The sequence below is a fragment of the Schistocerca serialis genome, chromosome 7 (assembly GCF_023864345.2).
Source record: "Schistocerca serialis cubense isolate TAMUIC-IGC-003099 chromosome 7, iqSchSeri2.2, whole genome shotgun sequence".
In the NCBI taxonomy this organism is placed as follows: Eukaryota; Metazoa; Arthropoda; class Insecta; order Orthoptera; family Acrididae; genus Schistocerca; species Schistocerca serialis.
In genome coordinates this window covers 128,556,724-128,578,738 of record NC_064644.1, presented here as the reverse complement: position 1 = coordinate 128,578,738, position 22,015 = coordinate 128,556,724, and the positions used below count along the sequence as shown (strand labels likewise).

At 43.4% G+C, this 22,015-nt stretch overlaps 1 protein-coding gene across 1 annotated transcript in view; it reads right to left on the bottom strand.

The window, feature by feature from the left end:
* Nucleotides 1-11,729: 11,729 nt before the first annotated feature.
* Nucleotides 11,730-22,015, bottom strand: part of LOC126412605 (D-aspartate oxidase) — an 85,188-nt gene continuing 74,902 nt past the window's right edge. Inside the window, exons 6-7 of the mRNA XM_050082272.1 lie at nucleotides 18,581-18,791; nucleotides 11,730-12,492 (exon numbers count right to left, since the gene is read on the bottom strand). Of these exons, the coding sequence (XP_049938229.1) occupies nucleotides 12,385-12,492; nucleotides 18,581-18,791 (319 nt within the window). The 3' untranslated portion in view covers nucleotides 11,730-12,384. The remainder of the gene's footprint in view (nucleotides 12,493-18,580; nucleotides 18,792-22,015) is intronic.

Below are 22,015 nucleotides of genomic sequence, written 5' to 3'. Positions count from 1 at the left end.
TTAACTTCTGTCTTCTGGCGCCGCGGCTGCTGCTTGCTATTCCATTACAGCGGCGGACTTGGTGCGACTGTGCATGATGTAGTCTCTTCTTGCATGACGGTCTTCAGCACCGAAACTGACTGAAAACTACTGCTACTCTTCTTTTCTTCCTTCGTCTCTCGTCTTTGTCTCCGTTCCCGTCTCCGTCTTCGTCCTCGTCTTCATCTGTCTTCCTCTGTCTTCATCCGTCTTCATCCGTCTTCATCCGTCTTCATCCGTCTTCATCCGTCTTCATCCGTCTTCATCCGTCTTCAACTGTCTTCATCTGTCTTCACCTGTCTTCATCTGTCTTCATCTGTCTTCCTCTGTCTTCCTCTGTCTTCATCTGTCTTCCTCTGTCTTCACCCGTCTTCATCCGTCTTCAACTGTCGGGCCCACCGCGTCTCGCGTATTTATTCACTTCAGTTTACTGGAGGTGAACGACTTCACGGCCATTGCCTCTTCTGTCACGTTGAAAAGCTTCTCGAAGAATCTTCTTAACGTCGGTCATTGGCTCTTGGAATGTAGGCGAGGGCCTTTGCTCACATGCGACAACTGAGAAACACGTGAGCCGGTCGGGCGATGCCCTGACGGCTGAATCGACAGCGCCCGCTTATGTGGAACTGCTGACTTCATGGTCATTGTCTCTTCTGTTCTGCCCGCTGAATGCCAGTATGTAACTCTCTAAACTAAACCAAGTTTTCCATTTATATTCTAATTTCTAGTTCACTTTGATTTCACTAATTTATTTACTTAAGTACCACTCAACATTCCTCCACCCTTCGGAGAAATTCGCCCTCGAATTTACCACTCAACATTCCTCCACTCTTCACACGGCAAAAGCACAAACACTGAAAACTCTCGACTTAGAAGATTACACACGCTTCACATTAAGTATGTGGAAAATACTTTATCACTTTACAAAAGCACTGTACGGTCATGAATCACATAGTTCTTACATAAATGGTTGTAATAAGTGTAACAAATCTTGATGACAATGAATAAACAAAAAATAGATTTTGCACTTAGAAAATTACAGAGCAACAGCTGTTCAATCTACCCTATACTAATGTAAGAATATCTATTCTACAGTATTGTTTATGTTAACAAGAGACTGTTTAATAAAGAATGAAGTACAATAAACAAAATTAATACACTAATGCACAAAAGTAACTACTGAAGTACACCAGTTAAGAGTGTGGTATCCAGTTAACAGGGATTTGATGGAGTGGTATATTATTATTTGGCTTATTTTTTCGTCTTAAATAAAAGAAAACTGTACAAAGCAGAAACACCAACACAAAGGTTCCAGATATACCCGTTTCTAGCATTATAATTTTAGTTTTGTTCACCTTTTAATTGTAAGACATGTTGCATCATAACATTGGCATCAATTTTGCCTTGCTGCGAGTTTATGAACATATCTAATGACTTCAGAAGGGAACTGTCAAGGGAGTAATTGAGGTAGGATAGGTTTTGTGTAGGAGATGCTTGCATGGCGTTTTCTGAAAAAAGCAAACATGGTTATAGACCTACGAACCTAGTAAAAACAAAAATAAAGAAAATAGGAAATACATTGTTAACTACAAGATCTACATATTTCTACGTTCAACTTTTTTTTTCTTAAAAAATAAACCATTATCATTTATTAATTATTTACATTTGTATACTACAGTCTACTAAGATTCAACTAGGATATTCGCACCCTTGAACGAAGTTTGTATGGTGCCATGTCTGTATATTGTGTTGGCGTGCCCACTCTTTTTCCTTTACGGGAACTTCCTCCACCCTTCGGAAAAGCAGACACTATTGTTGAAGGAATTACATCTGGAGCGCCCTTGAAAGGTTTTAAACGACTTGCATGGACAATGGTAGTTCGGGTGGGCAGTTGCAATTTAACGTTGACTGGTGACGTGATCTCAATAATTTGATAAGGACCTCTGTAGTTTGTTACAAATTTCTTCGTTTTTCCTTTCGCTATGTAGGGAGTTGAAAGCATAACCCACTGACCGATTTTGTAATTTGGATATTTAGCTTGGGTATTACCTAATCTTTCCTGTCGTTCCAAAGCCTTTGTATTAGATTTTTGAACCTTTTTCCATACATCCTTCATCATTAGACTGAAATCTCTTACTGTTTCTCCGACTTTTCCGTTTTTCTGCCTGATTACATCAAAAGGGGACGGCATTTTTTTCCCATAGACCACTTCATAAGGTGACATGCCAGTTGCTTCATGCGTTTTGGCGTTGTATACCGACACGATTATTGGTAAATACGTATCCCAATTAGAATGTTGTTCGTTAATATAATAACTAAGCATCTTGCCAATTGTCCGATGAACTCTTTCTGTGCGCCCGTTGCACTGAGGGTGTAACGGAGTTGTGCGTAATTTGCGTATTTTTAATAAGTGGCATAGCTGTTTCATTAATTCAGACATAAAATTAGATCCCTGATCTGTGATAATAGCTTCAGGTACTCCAAATTTAAGTATCCAGTTGTTAACTAAAGCTTGGGCAACTGTATTTGCTTGCTGATCTGGGAAACTCACCATAGCTAGATAGCGTGAAAAGTGATCGATAATTGTAAGAACATACTTATTACCAGCAGGTGTTTTATGAAATGGCCCATAGAGATCGACTCCGCAGATTTGAAATGGACATGAAGCCTCGGGGAGCCTCTGTAAGGGTATTTTTGAACGAGAAAGTTCAGCTCGTTGTGCGCACGCAATGCAATTACGAACGTACTGCGCAACATCCTGCTTTCTGGTTTGCCACCAAAATCGTTCTGCTACTCGTCTTTCGGTTGTCCGCTGTCCACCGTGTCCTGCAAGGATATGATCGTGGGCCTCTGCCATTATTTCTTGTCTAAGGTGCTGGGGAACAACAATTCGCGGTCCAAGTTTTGTTCTACGGCATAATACACCATCTTCAAAGCAAAATTGTTTTTGAGTTGCGTGTTTTTTACATTCTGTATCCTCATCTTGTGCCTTTTTCCAGTCCTCAGTATCTCGGCCTGTTGCTTCCAAAAGTGCTATTTTCCGACTTAGGCAATCTGCATTTGTGTGTTTTTTGCCTGGTTTATGGATAACTTCGAAATCCATTTCGGAAAGACATAGGGCCCAACGGGTAAGACGACTAGATGGATCCTTTAATCCAAGCAACCATTTTAAAGCTGCGTGGTCTGTAATGACCTTGAATTCCCTACCATACAAGTAGCATTTAAAGTATTTGATACCATAAATAACACTTAACAATTCTTTCTCCGTTGTGGAATAATTTCTTTCTGCCGTTGTTAGTTGTCTCGAAGCATAGGCTATGGGGTGTTCCGCGCCATTAATATTCTGACTCAAAACAACTCCTACTGAATGACCACTTGCGTCACAGGATAAAATAAATTCTTTATTATAATCTGGGTAGGCTAATACAGGACTATGTGTTAACTTATCTTTAAGGGTTTGAAATGCAGATTCACAATCTTCAGACCAATGAAATTTTGCACCCTTTTTCAATAATTGGGTTAAGGGTCGGGCAATTTCAGCAAAATTTTGAACATATTTTCGGTAATACGATGCGAGACCAATGAAACTTTGTACTTCCTTAACGCGTTGTGGTGTTGGGAAGTCCTTAACTGCCGAAATTAATCGAGGATCTGTTTTAATTCCTTTTTCACTAATGACATGCCCTAGGTATGTAACCTCTGTCAATGCAAAACTACATTTTTCCATATTTAATGTTAATTTAGCTTTTCTAAGTCTCTGAAAAACGTTACGCAGACGCACAGCATGTTCATTAATGTCTCTGGAGAATACAATAATATCGTCTAGATATACACAACATTGCTGAGTTTTGAGTCCTCGCAATACTCCATCGAATAGTCTTTGAAAAGTTGCTGGTGCATTCTTCAAACCGAAAGGCATTCTTTTAAATTGCCAGTGGCCTCCAGGGGTAAAAAATGCTGTTTTATGCCTATCTTCAGGAGCAACTTCCAATTGATGATATCCGCTACGTAGATCGATTGTTGAAAAGTATTTACTGTTACCCAAACTGTCAATGATATCTGTAATGTTTGGAAGAGGATAAACATCTGAGATAGTTTGTTTGTTAAGGTGTCTGTAGTCACAACAAAATCTATATCGTTTCGTACCGTCGGGAGACTTCTTTGGAATAATTACAATATTTGAATTATAAGGCGAATCAGAATATTCTATAATTCCATCTTTTAGATGCTGTTCTATAAATTCATCCAGTACTGGCTGTAAGTGATGCGGAACTCTATAAGGCTTCCTATAAACTGGGGGGCTATTTCCTGTTGGGATCCTATGCTGTGTGATGTCTGTTGCTGGCAATGGACCTTCTGCATTAAATAAATCTTGGAACTCAACTAAAACTGCTTCTATCATGTCTCTATCCTTTCCTTTCAAATGCTCAATCTTCTGGCGCAATGCGGTATTATAGGCGTCTGGTTTCTGACCATCATTAATATCTGACCAAATGAAATCTTCTTCTTCAAAAGTACTGACTGTAGCCACTAATATTCCCTTATGTAACTCTTTGTCCTCCACTCCGAAATTATCAATATGTACCGGTACTTTTCTTTCTCCCTCAACGTCTTGAACCCGTACAACACTCCTACGTACAAAACAATATGATACATCTAATTCCTCATTTTCCTCTAAAGGCTCTATTAGACACACTGTATCTGTAGGTACTTCGTGGTCAACGGTCATCCAGAGAAGTTTTCCTGAGCCAGATGGTATCTGATCCCGCGAATCAACCTTCAAGGACGTTGCACGCAGTATAGTTGATTTCGCCTTCCGGTTAGGGAAATCTTGCGGCAGAGGGCCCTTTGCAGCGGTGTCACCTAGCTGAAATACTATTCCGCTAAGTTCTACAGTTTGCTGTCTGAGGTCGATTTTAGCGTGATGTTTATTCAGGAAATCCAACCCTAGGATTGCGTCGTACCCGTCAGTTACCTTTGTTACCACTTCTACATCTTCCTGAAATTGTACACCGTGAATATAGAAAATCAGTGATGTACATCCTAATGACTTCACTGTACCTCCTCCTACTCCACTCAATCTATACCTTGGAGGGTCATATTTCTTTTCTCCAATACATTTATTACTTACTATTGATACGTTTGCGCCTGTATCCACCAGTATCCTTGCTTCTTTATCCTGTATGGTAGCAGATAACCAGCATTCCGCCTTCACATTCGCCTTAATGGCATGAAATTTTATTGGGAATGCCTGGCGGCGGTTCCGACATTCCCGTTGGAGTTTAACTGATTTCTATTTCCAAAAACTTTCTTAGACCTGCATTCCTTGAATGTGTGACCTATTCTTTGACAATTAGTGCATTGAGGTTGTCTGCAGTTTTTTGCTATATGTCCCTGTCGATCGCACCTAAAACATCGTACTCCTGCTGAAAATATATTTCGCTTCTCCTTGTATCTGGTGGCAATGTCAATTTCTTCAAAAGCTGTCGCCACAGATATAGCTTCTGCTAAATTTTTAGGAAACTCTGCCCTGACACGACGGGACGTTTCAGGAGGCAACCCACGTAAAAATGTATCCAGAGCTCTATCTTCTGCCTCTTGTAAAATAACCTTATTTGCTTCATCACTAGTTGTCAACTGATAGGTGTTAATATTAACTTTTCTAATCCTATCAACAAAGCTTTCTAACGACTCTCTGAGTGATAGCGTTTAACTGTTCCCTATAAAATCTACAGCTGTTCTGTTTTTGAAAACGTTTAAGCAATCCTTTCTTCAATTCCTCAAATGTCGGAGCATTCCGTAATTCTTCGTGGTATAAGACGTGTGCTTTAGCCTCTCCTGTCAATCTTAACTTTGTCATTTGTAAGAGCTGCTCATCTGACCATGATCCTAACTTTGCAGCTGCTACTAAATCATCAAAAAAGGCTGTTATGTCCTCGCCAGGTTTACCTGAAAAAGGAGTTACTAAGGCTGCTGCTGAGGAATCTAGGGTGGGGGGGATTAAACTGGTTTGCCTAACCTCACTCAACTGTTTAAATAATGCATTGTTATCGTTTTTAAGCTGTGCTATTTGATTAACTAAGCTCTGAATAGCTTCCTCAGTAGAAACCGCTTGTGGTGCTGACTCTGACTTTGTACGATATCGTGTCATCATTTTACAAACTGTTAGTTACCCAATCTTCCTATACTGAATTTAAAAGATGTTTAAATATTTCCGACAAACTCTTAAAATCATGTGAGAAAATACACTTCTAAATAAAGAAAATATTACGACTGCTATGCAAACCTCTGTGGACCTTTAGTGCCTGTCATTCACACCTCATATTGAGCCAAGGGTTTTTTCTCTGACACCAATTGTAACAACTATAACGGCTTCTGACATCAAATGTAACAGTTGTGTTACTAAACATGACACTTCTGTCACTAAATGTAACTGGGTTTTCTCTTTTGATGCTGTCAATTGTCAGGATGAGCATTCTAAAGCATTCTGTCAGGGTGAAAATATTAAATAAATTAACTTTTCTCTCTTACAACATGTGGGCAGGGTGGGTTCTCCCTTGGCTCGGATATGAGGTCGAATGAAACATCATTTTTACATAAGATAACTTTTATTGAAAGTTTCGTACAACTGTATCTTACTGGGACGTTCTGGTTCGGAGAGCGGCGGCCGTGTCATTTGCGTAGCCTTCTGCTGCGGCAGCGGCGGCGGCGGCGGCGGCGGCGTCTGATTACGCGTAGCGGTGCGTATCTCGTGTCGCCGTCTCGCCCAGCTGACGGGAGACGCGCAGCGCGAGGTGGCCCGTTTAATTATTGCAAGCGACGTCGTGCATCGGATGGTGATACCTTGAATGTGGCGTCCCAGTGTTTCTCTTCTCTAAGCGGCCGCGTGTGTTGTGCGTCGACCAGCGGAGCGGCGCGGCGGGGGAAGGCCAGTGTCCCGAACTCGAACCACGGACTCCCGCTTGCCAGTCTTCGGCTGTCAGGTCTTCATCCCAGCTCACAGGTAACTACTGATGTGAGGCCGTCTCCTTCCCGTCCTCACGAGTCACCCGGGTATGTAAAAATCAGACTTCCAATACCTTTTAACTTCTGTCTTCTGGCGCTGTGGCTGCTGCTTGCTATTCCATTACAGCGGCGGACTTGGTGCGACTGTGCATGATGTAGTCTCTTCTTGCATGACGGTCTTCAGCACCGAAACTGACTGAAAACTACTGCTACTCTTCTTTTCTTCCTTCGTCTCTCGTCTTTGTCTCCGTTCCCGTCTCCGTCTTCGTCCCCGTCTTCATCTGTCTTCCTCTGTCTTCATCCGTCTTCATCCGTCTTCATCCGTCTTCATCCGTCTTCAACTGTCTTCATCTGTCTTCACCTGTCTTCATCTGTCTTCATCTGTCTTCCTCTGTCTTCCTCTGTCTTCATCTGTCTTCCTCTGTCTTCATCTGTCTTCCTCTGTCTTCATCCGTCTTCAACTGTCGGGCCCACCGCGTCTCGCGTATTTATTCACTTCAGTTTACTGGAGGTGAACGACTTCACGGCCATTGCCTCTTCTGTCACGTTGAAAAGCTTCTCGAAGAATCTTCTTAACGTCGGTCATTGGCTCTTGGAATGTAGGCGAGGGCCTTTGCTCACATGCGACAACTGAGAAACACGTAAGCCGGTCGGGCGATGCCCTGACGGCTGAATCGACAGCGCCCGCTTATGTGGAACTGCTGACTTCATGGTCATTGTCTCTTCTGTTCTGCCCGCTGAATGCCAGTATGTAACTCTCTAAACTAAACCAAGTTTTCCATTTATATTCTAATTCCTAGTTCACTTTGATTTCACTAATTTATTTACTTAAGTACCACTCAACAAAACCACATACACTGCAATCATTCACAACACTTAACAAGTAGTCCCACTTATTACTACCTCTGTAGAGCCCATTACAGACTGAATTCCCCTCGAAATGCTTGCTTTTCTGGTACTCCTGCTAACCCAAAATAGCTTCCTGCTGCCTGGTGGCATTATATCATGCGAATTAAGCATTAGTGTATTTGTCCACAGTTTAAGTAGTTTGTCTCTCTCAACAGGCTGGTCTCAATACAACACCCATTACCATACAATGTGGCAGATATTGCTGCACTTAAATCATCCAATATTTCTATACCTACACTTAATCATTTTGGTACAGCCCACACTCATTCGGCAGAAGGGGCAGGATACCTAAGTAAATTACACTGAACACATTGGACGGGTTCTAGCCATAGAACTACCCCTAAACTGAGATAATAGACTGATTGCTCCAGCATCACAAAAGTAACTGTGCAGTTATGACGCTGTGTAACTCTTGACTCTATGTTCGTCACCGAAGCACAAACGCCGGCCGGAGTGGCCGAGAGGATCTAGGCGCTTCAGTCTGGAACCGCGTGACCGCTACGGTCGCAGGTTCGAATCCTGCCTTGGGAATGGATGTGTGGGATGTCCTTAGGTTAGTTAGGTTTAAGTAGTTCTGATGACCTCAGATGTTGAGTCCCATAGTACTCAGAGCCATTTGAACCACTTGAACCGAAGCACAAACAATAGTGTCGCTCACTTCACAATGAAGATATCGTGGGCTGCAGTTCATATGTTGGGTGGTACACTCTCCGCTGTCCACTGGTGGTGTTGTCAGCTCTTCTGACAGCAGTCTGAAGAGTTCAGATGGCACTCGATGGGTTGAGCAGTGGAACGATGGGCCATTGGGCCCAGCGACACACTAGTGGACGATTGAAATGTTTCGTTCGACTTCAGATAGATACCACATCATTAGCAATGTGAGGCATACATGCCCTGGTCCAGCGACTCTGGCTGGCATCGGCTGAAGGTTGGCTGCTTCTGCCCCGGAAACAATACACGCGAGGCACCCTGCACTGCTGACGCTGGACTGAGCTCGAGCTGGTGCCAGACAGGGTCGCCAGAGTGGGGTGGCGCTCTGCTACTTCTGATGCAATGGCGTTCCTCTGTGGAACAGTCACTCAGGGCGGCTCAGGGCCACTTGCACCCACTGCAAAGGCGGATGGAGACTGCCGTACATGGGACATGACCCACAGCCCCTTGGCAGGAGTCTGCCAATGACGAATCTGCCTAAAAATTTACACGGCTCTGACACGCACTTGTTGCACCATTACCCATACCTCCGTCTCGTAGCTCGCAAGAATTTTGCCCTGGTATGGTAACATCGTTCAGCCTGCTTCAGCTGCTACCATTGTGTGGTATAGTTTGCACCAGCCAAAGGTGGTTCATTTCGCAGTCCTTTCTCATATGTGATATTCTGACCCATATGTCACCATCGGACCACGGTTGCTACTGCCACACTCCATGGCGGCTTCCTCACAAGTTTAATCTATGTAGCGACATCACAGTACTTGTGATCTTCGCTGCATCCATCAAAATCCCAAGTACACATAGTGTCAGGAATTGCATTTTGCTAGACACATGAAATGTTGCAAGAGTCTTTGATCGACTCCTATGTCCCACGTTTCTCGTGTGCAGTGTTGTTAGTACAACATTTTAACTACAGTCGCTGACATTACTGTACGTTACCCAATATATTTTTATTGAGTCACAATGTATAAAATTTTGTTTTCTATGCATTGCTATTTTTCAACATCAGAAATAAAATGTGTTGTAGTCACATATAAAAAATGAAAATCTGCATCACGCTAGTAGATAAAATAATGTGAAAAGTGCTGGGACCTTGCTTAATTAATCTTAAGATGCAAGAATATCATGCACAAATAGAGAAGAACTACGCCTAGTACAGTAAGTGTTTTATGGACGTTAATGCCTTCATATTGCAGTAGTGTCATCAAATTTTTAATGAAGGCTAAAATATTTTACTATCACATATCGTGAGCTGTAAAATCTTAACATCTAGCATTGACTACTCCAGCAATTTCTATCGATACCATATATTTTATGTAAAGTAATTCAAATGGTTTATTTCTACATTTGCTACAAAAAAAGTTCTGTACATAAAAAATAACTAAATGACTGCACCATTGACATAATCGCTTCTGCGGTCGTATTCTTCTGAATTCTTATGTAGACAAATTCAGAATTTCAACATATTTATTTAAAACGTGTCAAATTAAGTTACAATAGTTCTTAAGCGAAAAAATATTTCTTAAAATAAAATGTGACAATTCACTGTTTAGTAGTTCAGCCATTAACATCAATCATAAGTATTCAGTTCATGTTGTTAGTGGAACCAAAGCAGTAGCTGTAAAAATAGGTTTCACAGCTAATTTTGTGAAGAATTCTAAAAGCATTACATGTACACTATCTGCCAGGTGAGAAATTTAAATGACCGTTCACTGTGCATAAAATGAAAATAAACCTTTAATCATTGTAAACAGCGCAAAATATGCAGATACATACACAGAATGAAAACTGTTACAGTTAATGTTTCTTGGAAGCATCGAAATCAGATAGAGCAACAGTATGTAAAATATTTTTTTAAAGTTTCAAATTAGCTCCATAAATTTTGTTTCAAATTCTACACTCGTCAACTGTCACTATTAACAATGGGTGGAGCAGGTGGCCTATAAAAAAGAAGAGAGGGAGTTCCTCTTTACAAAAAAAAATTACCCTCATATAGCGGCGCATGTAAAAAAAAATTAGATATCATTGTAGGCAGATCAGAAGTGAACCTTACTGTAACTTACGTGATGATATAACGTGCTTTCCTGATATAAGAAACTAGGAGGAAACTCTTGAAAGCTAATAACTGTGTGCCAAAGCGGGGCTTGAACTCACATCGTTCCCCTTTGCAGGCAATGTTTCAGCGGTTGAACTATGCCGATACAGTTCACAGTAGTGCTCAAAGCTTCATTTTGACAATCGCTGTACACTGCTTTCGACACTTAACAAAGGGTCTCCTGCAAACGTTGATGGACTACGACAAATAGGAGAAAGGAGTAGATTGAATCTTTGAGGGATGCCTTGCATGGCTGGATAGATCAGCTGATATTAATATTTCTGCAAAAAAAAAAAAATCTGGGCTCTGAGTTATGTCCCCGTCTGGTATACAATTTCCATCTGTCAGGGTTGGTTTCTTCGAAACGGCATGGTCGACTTCCTTCCCTATTCTTTCCTAATCCGATGGGACCGATGACCTCGCTGTTTGGTCCCCTCCCCCAAACCAACCAACCAACCAACTGTCAGGAAGTTTCATTATAGGATACATTCTGTCACAGGGCGAATGATTCATTCTGAAAAGAGCAAACCTCTGTAGGAGCAAACTGAATTCTTCATACACAAGTAGACAATGGAGATCAACAGAACTTTTCGAAAATCTGTAGAAAATTACAAAGTAGAGCAGAATGTTCATTTCCACGTAAACAATAGTCGATTGAATTACTTCATTTGTTATATAACGTAATATTAATAATTTGGAGAATACTTTATGACACATTGGTGCCCTCTTCATTCACTGTTCGTGTTGTGTATTAATGATGCGGTAAATAGTGTGAGTAGGGACATCAGGCTTTTTGCAGCCGATGTTATCTGTAATACAGTTATGTCTGATAAAAGCTACGCAAATATCCAGTGAGATCGTGATAAGACTTCAAAGTGGTTCAAAGACTGACAATGCACTTTAAATGTTCAGTCACGTAAATTTGTTCATTTCACAAAACTCTAGAACGTAGTATCATGTGACTATAGTATCAGTGAGCCACATATGGTATCGGTCACTTGCAGGAATATGAAATGGAATGATCACATAGACTTAGTCGTACGCAAAGTGGGTGGCAGACATCGGAGCATAGGTAGGAAACTAGGAAAATACAATCAGTCAACAACAAATTTCTTACAAAGCACTCTTGCAATTCATTTAAGGATACTTCTCAGGTGAGTTTGACCCATTCCATGTAGAACTATCCGGGATTAATGAATGTATACAATGAATGGCAGCACGAATAGGAGAGCATTCTGAAAACCTGAACTGGCAGAGGGTTTATGAAAGATGCCAACTATCCTGCTGGAGCTGTCTCCTCTAGTTTCAAGAACCAGTATTAAGTGAGCAATCTAGGAATGTACTATAACCCTGTACGTTTAGCTCTCGTAGGTATCATTAAGGTAAGATTAGACTAATTACAGCGCACGCAGAGGAATTTAAGCAGCAATTCTTCCTCACTCGATTGTAACAGGAAGAAACTTTAACATATTGTACAGTGGAGCGCAACCTCTACCACACACTTCAAAGTGATCGCTGTAGTCGCTGTAGGTGTTGACACAGTGTAGATGAAGGTGTAGAGGTAGTAATATTTTTCATGTAACGGCTTTCTGGTTGACTGCACTGGAACTGGAACCCCTAGGAAAACCTCTAGCAGACGACGACGGTGGCCCTCAGAGCTTGCAGGCTGTCAGCTCCTGCTGCAGGAGGTCAACGGCGTGTCCAGCGCAGCCCCAGCTCAGAGTTATGCCTGCACCACCGTGCCCGTAGTTGTGCACCACCTGCAACGGAAGTAACAAAGTTCAATAAATTGTACGTCTAGGCCACGCCTAGAACACCCCTCTGGGCCAACCACCTCAGTATCTAGCCTTCTCCAAAATTCTGAAGACCCCCCTGACAATCCTTCCAGCCCAATCTCTACAACTTCACCTCTTTTTCAATCTTTTGGTGTTATATCAACCACAGCAGAATGAAGGGAACAATCGCCTTTACTTTAAGATTACTGTACTCTGTCTTATGATCCACAATCATCCCATCCAGTGCAGTAACTGATGGAGATATCTTGGATTAGTTCACAGCTGCAAATTACACTTGCGACATCATCGGTTAAGCATCGATCAGTTTCCCAAACACGAATAATATATGCTATATTAGAGCCACCTGCCATACGAACAGAACTTTAATCTGGCTCAGTGCCACGCACCTCAACATACCTTTGATCTCTATAACCTCTAAATTACTCAATTTCTAACAGATCCCCGAACGTTAACGACATAGCCTCTTCTTCAGTATCCACCTTCATAGTCCCACTAACATCAACAGTTTCTTCATCAAATTATTATTATTTTTTCATTAAGCACCTTGAACATCCTTTTACTTTCAACAACCTCGTAAAGAAATTTCTTTTTTTCTCAAATTCAGGATGAAAATCAGCAGTAAATCTTAGCTTCACAATCAGTTTCATTTTACACATTGACGCACGTCAGGTACCTGCACGTAAAAAATCAAAATGTGGCAAATATCTACCAAAGTCTGCAAAAATGTCTTGGTAAATAGTAAGTACTTACACTAAGATTAGCGTTACTATTTCTTTACATGTCCCACATATAATGTAATTTTTCGCTACGTCCTCGACATTTCTTCCCATTCTATCCAGAAGCTGATCATCAAGCACAAGTAGATCGCCCATCACCTTGTCTTTGTCTTCAAGATCATCATACGACGAAACAAAAATCATACGAAGCAAATCACGTTAAGCAGACTTTGTAGACAAAATGCAACAATGTACGTAATCGTTCAAATGGTTCAAATGGCTCTGAGCACTATCGGACTCAATTGCTGTGGTCATAAGTCCCCTAGAACTTAGAACTACTTAAACCTAACTAACCTAAGGACATCACACACATCCATGCCCGAGGCAGGATTCGAACCTGCGACGTAATCGCTGATTGCATTTTAATATTTATTGCATTTCCCCTGGTGTTTCATCCCATATTTCCGATTTCGTTTTTGCAGTGCGTAACGAGTCAGCCAAACAGAGGCTGCTCAACATGTCTTTGATGCGACACCCAGCGTCGATGAAAAGTGTCGGTTTGTATCCAATTACAAAAGAAATTTTTTTAACCCAAAGAAAACCGTGTGAGTTGTCCAGCAGCGTTATTTTTTGTCTTCAATGCTCAACTTTCAATTTTACTGTTATGATAGAACTATTGCATTTTTATTGAAATGGCTGTCCAATGAGAGAGACACTGTTGTGTCCCCATGTACGCAGATATCTGTCTTCCCATTCTTTATGTAGGAATGAAGAATTAAAGTTTTTGTAGAAAGCGTCAAGCTTTTGCTATCGGGAAAGTGGTCACGGCAGATAGTGAGAGTTGAAGGAATTTTTACAAATAAAGCAGAAACAAACTATTTCCTTTTATTTGGTACCCGAGAGTTGATGTTGAAGTTTTCAACCCGATGATGTCAGCTAGTTGCTTCCTCGATGACTACAAACAACGAAATTTGAAGCTTTAAATAGATCATCGCTGTTAAAAACGAAGTCACTTTTCGAGTAACAGACGGCCTATTGCAAGTTATCTATATTTTGATTTCTATAACTGCACAACATTCTTGAAGCTAACTTGGCAGCAAAATGAACAGAAATCTTTTGATTCTACATTATTTGTAAAAATTCCACTCGCTCATTATTGACTGCCAGGATGTATCCAGTACCAAGAGCCTGACAATGAAAGACTGACGTACACCGTCCAATAACTTTAAGTTTTTGATAAAACAGACTAAGAACCTGCTAATCACATAAGGGCACAACACACTATCATCCGGCCAATTGAAGAATAGTGAGTCACGAAGAAGCTTCCAGTAATGGAAATAAAGAAATGAACGTTGAAGTAGGAAAAATTATACCACTAAACAACTCTAAAGACTATTTCCGTTTACAAAGGCAACAAAACCTTATAAGGTTTACATTGGCTGGTTTTCGATATCACAAAGCCTCCACGGAGCTTTGCCTCTCAGGCTAGTCGCCAACTACAAGCGACTACGCACGACTATGAGAACAAGCCATTACGACTGCAGTCGCACGACCTAGTCCAGTAAGAACAATGTTATGGAACGCGTCCTTCTTAACAACACGGGCACTGCAATAACGTATTTAGCGATTTGGTAGATGATGTTTCTCCGCTTTTCCTGTATGCGGTAGAAAAATTCAGTAGCCGGCTGCTGTGGCCGAGCGGTTCTAGGCACTTCAGTCCGGAACTGCGAGTCTGCTACGGTCGCAGGTTCGAATCCTGCCTCGGGCATGGATGTGTGTGATGTCCTTAAGTTAAAGTAGTTCTAAGTTCTAGGGGACTGATGGCCTCAGATGTTAAGTCCCATAGTGCTCAGAGCCATTTGAACCAAAAATTCAGTACGGTGCCTCTCAAAACACCAAACACTGTGGCTACCTCGGTTACAGAAGCACCCACCACACGAGCGTCAATTCGCTCGCGTTCGAATTCAATTATGTCCGACGTAATGCACTCAAAACTACACAAAACTCTGTTCTGACCTTGACTGACGCTTGTAACGTATTGAGGACATTCCACAGATGTCGTTCTTGGTCAAATACAATGCCGCAACATGTAGGCTTGGCTAGCATCTGCGTTTATATTCAAGTATGCGTTTCTCGCAGTGTTTCCATATTTTTATTCAACCCCTGTGTTTCTACTTCTTGGATATATTGTGCAAGATCATTCATATGTAACAACAGTGGGTCTAGTGTCGATCCCTGTGGCACAGCTATAATACTTATTCCCCAATCTGAAGATTCTGTTCTACACTCCTGGAAATGGAAAAAAGAACACATTGACACCGGTGTGTCAGACCCACCATACTTGCTCCGGACACTGCGAGAGGGCTGTACAAGCAATGATCACACGCACGGCACAGCGGACGCACCAGGAACCGCGGTGTTGGCCGTCGAATGGCGCTAGCTGCGCAGCATTTGTGCACCGCCTCCGTCAGTGTCAGCCAGTTTGCCGTGGCATACGGAGCTCCATCGCAGTCTTTAACACTGGTAGCATGCCGCGACAGCGTGGACGTGAACCGTATGTGCAGTTGACGGACTTTGAGCGAGGGCGTATAGTGGGCATGCGGGAGGCCGGGTGGACGTACCGCCGAATTGCTCAACACGTGGGGCGTGAGGTCTCCACAGTACATCGATGTTGTCGCCAGTGGTCGGCGGAAGGTGCACGTGCCCGTCGACCTGGGACCGGACCGCAGCGACGCACGGATGCACGCCAAGACCGTAGGATCCTACGCAGTACCGTAGGGGACCGCACCGCCACTTCCCAGCAAATTAGGGACACTGTTGTTCCTGGGGTATCGGCGAGGACCATTCGCAACCGTCTCCATGAAGCTGGGCTACGGTCCCGCACACCGTTAGGCCGTCTTCCGCTCACGCCCCAACATCGTGCAGCCCGCCTCCAGTGGTGTCGCGACAGGCGTGAATGGAGGGACGAATGGAGACGTGTCGCCTTCAGCGATGAGAGTCGCTTCTGCCTTGGTGCCAATGATGGTCGTATGCGTGTTTGGCGCCGTGCAGGTGAGCGCCACAATCAGGACTGCATACGACCGAGGCACACAGGGCCAACACCCGGCATCATGGTGTGGGGAGCGATCTCCTACACTGGCCGTACACCACTGGTGATCGTCGAGGGGACACTGAATAGTGCACGGTACATCCAAACCGTCATCGAACCCATCGTTCTACCATTCCTAGACCGGCAAGGGAACTTGCTGTTCCAACAGGACAATGCACGTCCGCATGTATCCCGTGCACCCAACGTGCTCTAGAAGGTGTAAGTCAACTACCCTGGCCAGCAAGATCTCCGGATCTGTCCCCCATTGAGCATGTTTGGGACTGGATGAAGCGTCGTCTCACGCGGTCTGCACGTCCAGCACGAACGCTGGTCCAACTGAGGCGCCAGGTGGAAATGGCATGGCAAGCCGTTCCACAGGACTACATCCAGCATCTCTACGATCGTCTCCATGGGAGAATAGCAGCCTGCATTGCTGCGAGAGGTGGATATACACTGTACTAGTGCCGACATTGTGCATGCTCTGTTGCCTGTGTCTATGTGCCTGTGGTTCTGTCAGTGTGATCATGTGATGTATCTGACCCCAGGAATGTGTCAATAAAGTTTCCCCTTCCTGGGACAATGAATTCACGGTGTTCTTATTTCAATTTCCAGGAGTGTATTATGTACACTCCCCGAGTTTCTCAATGCAACACTCTGCACCCAAGTGTTTCTTGAGTTTGCAATGGTGCAAAACATCACTTGTGATTATAAGTCTATAAAGAGAATTGTCCAGTACACAGATTGTACTCCAAGCACTAGTTGCTGTCTAGGGGTTGGAGCGGGAGCGACTGCACTAAGACAGATGCGCACTGCAGCGTGTTTGGGACTTCCTGAGTATATAGCACACATTTTGATCATTGGTCGAGTCAGACGTTGAGTCTCAAGCCATATGTGCTCCCTGGTCGTAATCTCACCCACTGAATCAGCAGGGTTGTGCAATACAGTGCAGGGGTATCCTGTGCATGCAGTACTCACATTGTGAGTCTCAAGCATCAGTTGCCACTTGCATCCACGCTCTGGGCTGACAGGAGTATGTGACAGGACATCCTTTGTGTGTAGTACTCACTTTGAACGCTGAACAGGCTGGTCCTTAACCCAAGCCACATGTGATACCAAGCTGTCCAAAAGACCAGAGGACCAGTGGGATGGCACACTGTTGTAAGTTTGTGACACCATGTGTCTGTAACACTCACCTTGAAGACTGGCACCAGGCACCAAACCACATGAGTCATTTAGTAGCTTGAGGCCCTGTTTGCTGCGGCACTCGAGGTGTGTACTGCGTGCATCTGGGTCTTCCTTTGTATGCAGTACACACTTTGCATATTGAGCTGAGCAGTTGCTGGTCCTCAATCAGCAACTACCTCCTGGGGTGCGCACTCTATCATGATTGACACATTCTGTGCGCGCGCGCGCGCGCGCGCGCGCGCGCGTGTGTGTGTGTGTGTGTGTGTGTGTGTGTGTGTGTGTGTGTGTGTGTGTGTGTGTGTGTGTGTGTTTTTCTTTGATACCTTGAGTGTTGAATCAGGCAGAGGTTTAGACACAAAGTGTATGCATTACAATCAGGCTGCATATCCTTCCATTGTATCAGCATGGATGCATGATGCAGCAAGTTTAGATTACTCATATTGAGTGATGGGCCAAGCAGGCAGTTGCATCAAGCTGCACAAACCTCCTGGGAGTTTATGGCCCCATCAAATGGACCAGCAAGGATACATACCACAGTGCATTTGGCACATCCTGTGTCTGTAGGTGTTGCCTTGAGCATTGGGCGAGTAGGCACTGTGCTTCAAGTCACAGTTTCTGGTAGGCCACAGCCTCATCCACTGGACCAACAGGAGCAGATGCCACAGCGGCTTTGAGACCTGCTATGTGCATGGTACTCACCTTGAGCTCGAGCTGGACAGGCGCTGAGCCTCAAGCTTCACAGGTACCTGGCAGGAGACAGCGCCATCCACAAGACCAGCAGGGGTGTGTTTCAGACGTTCTATGTTCACAGTACCCGCCTTGAAGGCTGAGCTGTGCAGGTGCTGAGCCTCAAGCCACACACGGCAACTGGCAGCCCTCAGCCCCTTCTATTGGACCATCAGGGGATGAGCTACAGTGCTTTTTGGATATGCTATGAGCATAGGACTCACATTGAGCACTGAGCCAGGTGCGCGCTGAGTCTCAAGCCACATACGGCATCTTAGGGCCCTCAGCCCTCTGCATTGGACCAGCAGGTGTATGAGCCACAGTGCGTAGTACTCACCTTGAGCGCTGAGCCGGGCAGGCGCTGAGCCTCGAGACGCACTCGGCGCCTGGCGGGTCTCAGCCCTGCCCACTGGACGAGCAGGGGTGCACTCCGCAGCGCAGGCAGCAGTCTCGCGCAGCCACCCAGCACGTGCTCTGAGTCCTCTGGCCGCACATCGCACTCCCAGTCTCTGTGCTGGCTAGTGCCGCCCAGCACCACCGAGTCTATGCTGCAACGGCAACAAGGCAACTCAGTTATCTGTCCACTCGAACGTGCCTCAATCACGCTTAATAGAAAACAGCTTGTCTATACCGAAATGTAGCTAGGTTTGCTACTCAGATGACTATTTAATACGCAGATCATCTACATCTAAACTTACGGTCTGTATGCTACTGAGCAGTCTGTGGTGGAGGATACCTTCTACAACAGCGTCATTTCTTTGTCCTATTTTTGTTACCGCGCTCCTCCCCCTTCTCCTTCACTGCCATGATTTTCAGTTCACAGGCTGCAAGAGGAATGATTCTCAGTACAGCTGCTTCTCAGGCCCTCTCTCTTTAATTTTATTATCGCTGTTCTCGTATCCTTGTCCTTGACGTACTTTGACGTCAGCTTCTGCAGAGGATTGTTCCTTCAGCACGGACGACACAAGTGTTATAATTCCTGTTTGCTCTGTTTGTCATCGAGACAAAGAAAACAGTGTGCTCACCATTAAGACAGATGTAGAGAAATTACGGGCAAAATTTAAGTTGATTGTAAAACGTGGTCTGGAGAATTACGTGGATAAGGGATGGAGAAGACTCATTATGGTTTAATAACGAAATTCATAAGATCCTGAGGAAGCAGAGGTTATTGCACTCTAGGTTCAAAAGGGTACTCCCAAATGGCGACAAGCGAAGGTTAGTAGAGATTCGTGCGTCTGTGAAAAGGTCAATGCGCGAAGAAAACAACTGCACCGTCGCACCTTAGCGAAAGATCTGGCAGAGAACCCAAGAGAATTGTAGTCGTACGTAAAATCGCTAAGCGGGTCTAAGGCTTCCATTTAGTCCCATGTTGACCAGTCTGGTGTGGCAGCCGAAGTTTTCAATTTCAAAAATGGTTCAAATGGCTCTGAGCACTATGGGACTCAACATCTTAGGTCATAAGTCCCCTAGAACTTAGAACTACTTAAACTTAACTAACCTAAGGACATCACACACACCCATGCCCGATGCAGGATTCGAACCTGCGACCGTAGCAGTCCCGTGGTTCCGGACTGCAGCGCCAGAACCGCACGGCCACCGCGGCCGGCTTTAAATTTCACATTCAAGAAACCGTTCACTCAGGAGAACCGTACAAACATACGGTCATTTGACCATCGAACAGATTCCTGTATGGACGACGTAGAAATAAGCATAAAGATTTGAAAACAAATAAATCATCACGTCCGGAAGGAATCCCAATTCGATTTTACAAGGAGTACTCTACGGCATTGGTCCCTTACGTAGCTTGCATTTACCGTTAATTTCTCGCCCAGCAAAAAGTCCCAAGCGTCTGGAAAAAAGCTCAGGCGACTGCAGTTTATAACAAAGGTAAAAGATCAGAGCCGCAGAATTACTGACCAATATCCCTAACTTCTGTTTGGTGCAGAATCCTTGAACACATTCTCAGTTCAAATATAATAAACTTTCTTGAAGCTAAGAAGCTTATGTCCACGAATCAGCATGGTTCTATAAAGCATTGCTCGTGCGAAACTCAGCTTGCCCTTTTCTCACTTGACATCCTGAGAACTGTGGATGAAGGTCAACAGGCAGATTTCAAATTTTTAGATTTCCAGAAAGCATTTGACACGGAGCCCCATTGCAGGCTATTAACGAAGGTACAAGCATATGGAATAAGTTCACAGATATGTGAGTGGCTCGAAGACTTCTTAAGAAATAGAAACCAGTATGTTGTCCTCGACGGCGAGTGTTCATCAGAGACAAGGATATCGTCAAGAGAGCCCCAGGGTCGTGTGACAGGACCGCTGTTGTTCTCTATGTACATGAATGATTTGGCGGACAGGGTGGGCAGCAGTCTGCTGACTGACCTCTCCTCACCAAACATCTCATGCTCTCGTGACTAGTTGTAAAGGCGGTGTATGCAGGCGCTTCGTCTTTCTGAAAATATCCATACAGCCGTTCATCATCCGTGATCTGATTCACATGTGATTAAACAGTTTCTGGACATGCCTGTCAGCATTAATAGCTTGATGAAATTATCGTGTTATGATGCTAGCACCAAATATTGCGCACCATACACCAACCTCGAGGTTGAGCAAAGGCTCTTCAAATTACTGATGGGGATTTTTTTATGCATAATGGTGCAGATTCTTTTTGTACAATAACAGTGATAGGCTGAACCAGGCATCATCTGAAGAGGAACTGAGGACCCAAAAGTCCTGATTCCACTTCACTCAGAAACCACAGTCGAACTCAACTTTGGCTTCTTATGCAATGGCTAGGCCACTGCCCTGATTGATAATATATTACAAAAAGAGATAATGAGTGAAATTATACGACGTACATGAACCAGACAGAGGTTACTAAAACTGGTGCACCATTCAACAATCCCAAAAATTCAGATAAGCTCGCAAAGAAGTTGGAAGTCTCGCAAACTAAAGACCTGCATTTTCTAATGTCAAAAAAATATAAAAAATGTCATTTAATAGTAAAGACAAACTGCAACACTTGGCTCAGACCGGTGTGTAGAAAATCACATGCAAACATTTGGAAAAGTATACGTTGGACATGAGGGAAGAGCTGTGCGAGTCAGATTACATGAACGTGACAGAAGCTGGAAGCTGAGACAGGAAGATTCAAGCTTTACCGGACATCTTTCACCTGAAAACCTCCCACACGAATGCAGTTTGTGAAGTTTCACATTCCGTTAAGAAAAGCAGAAAGGTGACTTTTTCTTTTCCCCCCCCCCTGTTAAATCAGGTTTTCGTTGTACAAATATTACATTAAAAGTTTAAATTCAGCATGATTTTCCATCTGTTGTTAAAAGTATCTGCACATTAAAAAACTTTCCTTTTTCCTTTTTTAATTGTATTTAACTATTTTTTCGTGACATAAAAATGTAGTCCATTTAAAGTAAACATCTACATGTCATTATTTTTGTATCTTCTATATAAATAATGTCTGTGTAAGTAGCGCGTAGTTTTATCTGTGTTAGCGGTATTAATTTGTTAGCTGTCGACGGCTTAAGAAACTGAAAGGAGGTTACTAGTGAGTCTCCCTTTTGCAGAACATTATCAAATATTCCCTATTTAATATTTTTATCACGTGCTGTCAAACACCAACGGAAAATTCAATTAAAGTTACAAAAAAATTCAGAAAACACTTGAAGACCGTGTCTACATTCAACCGTACACGTATTAGGTAGAACATCTGGAAAATCAGTTAGCAATAGACACCTACTACATGTTTTTCTTCT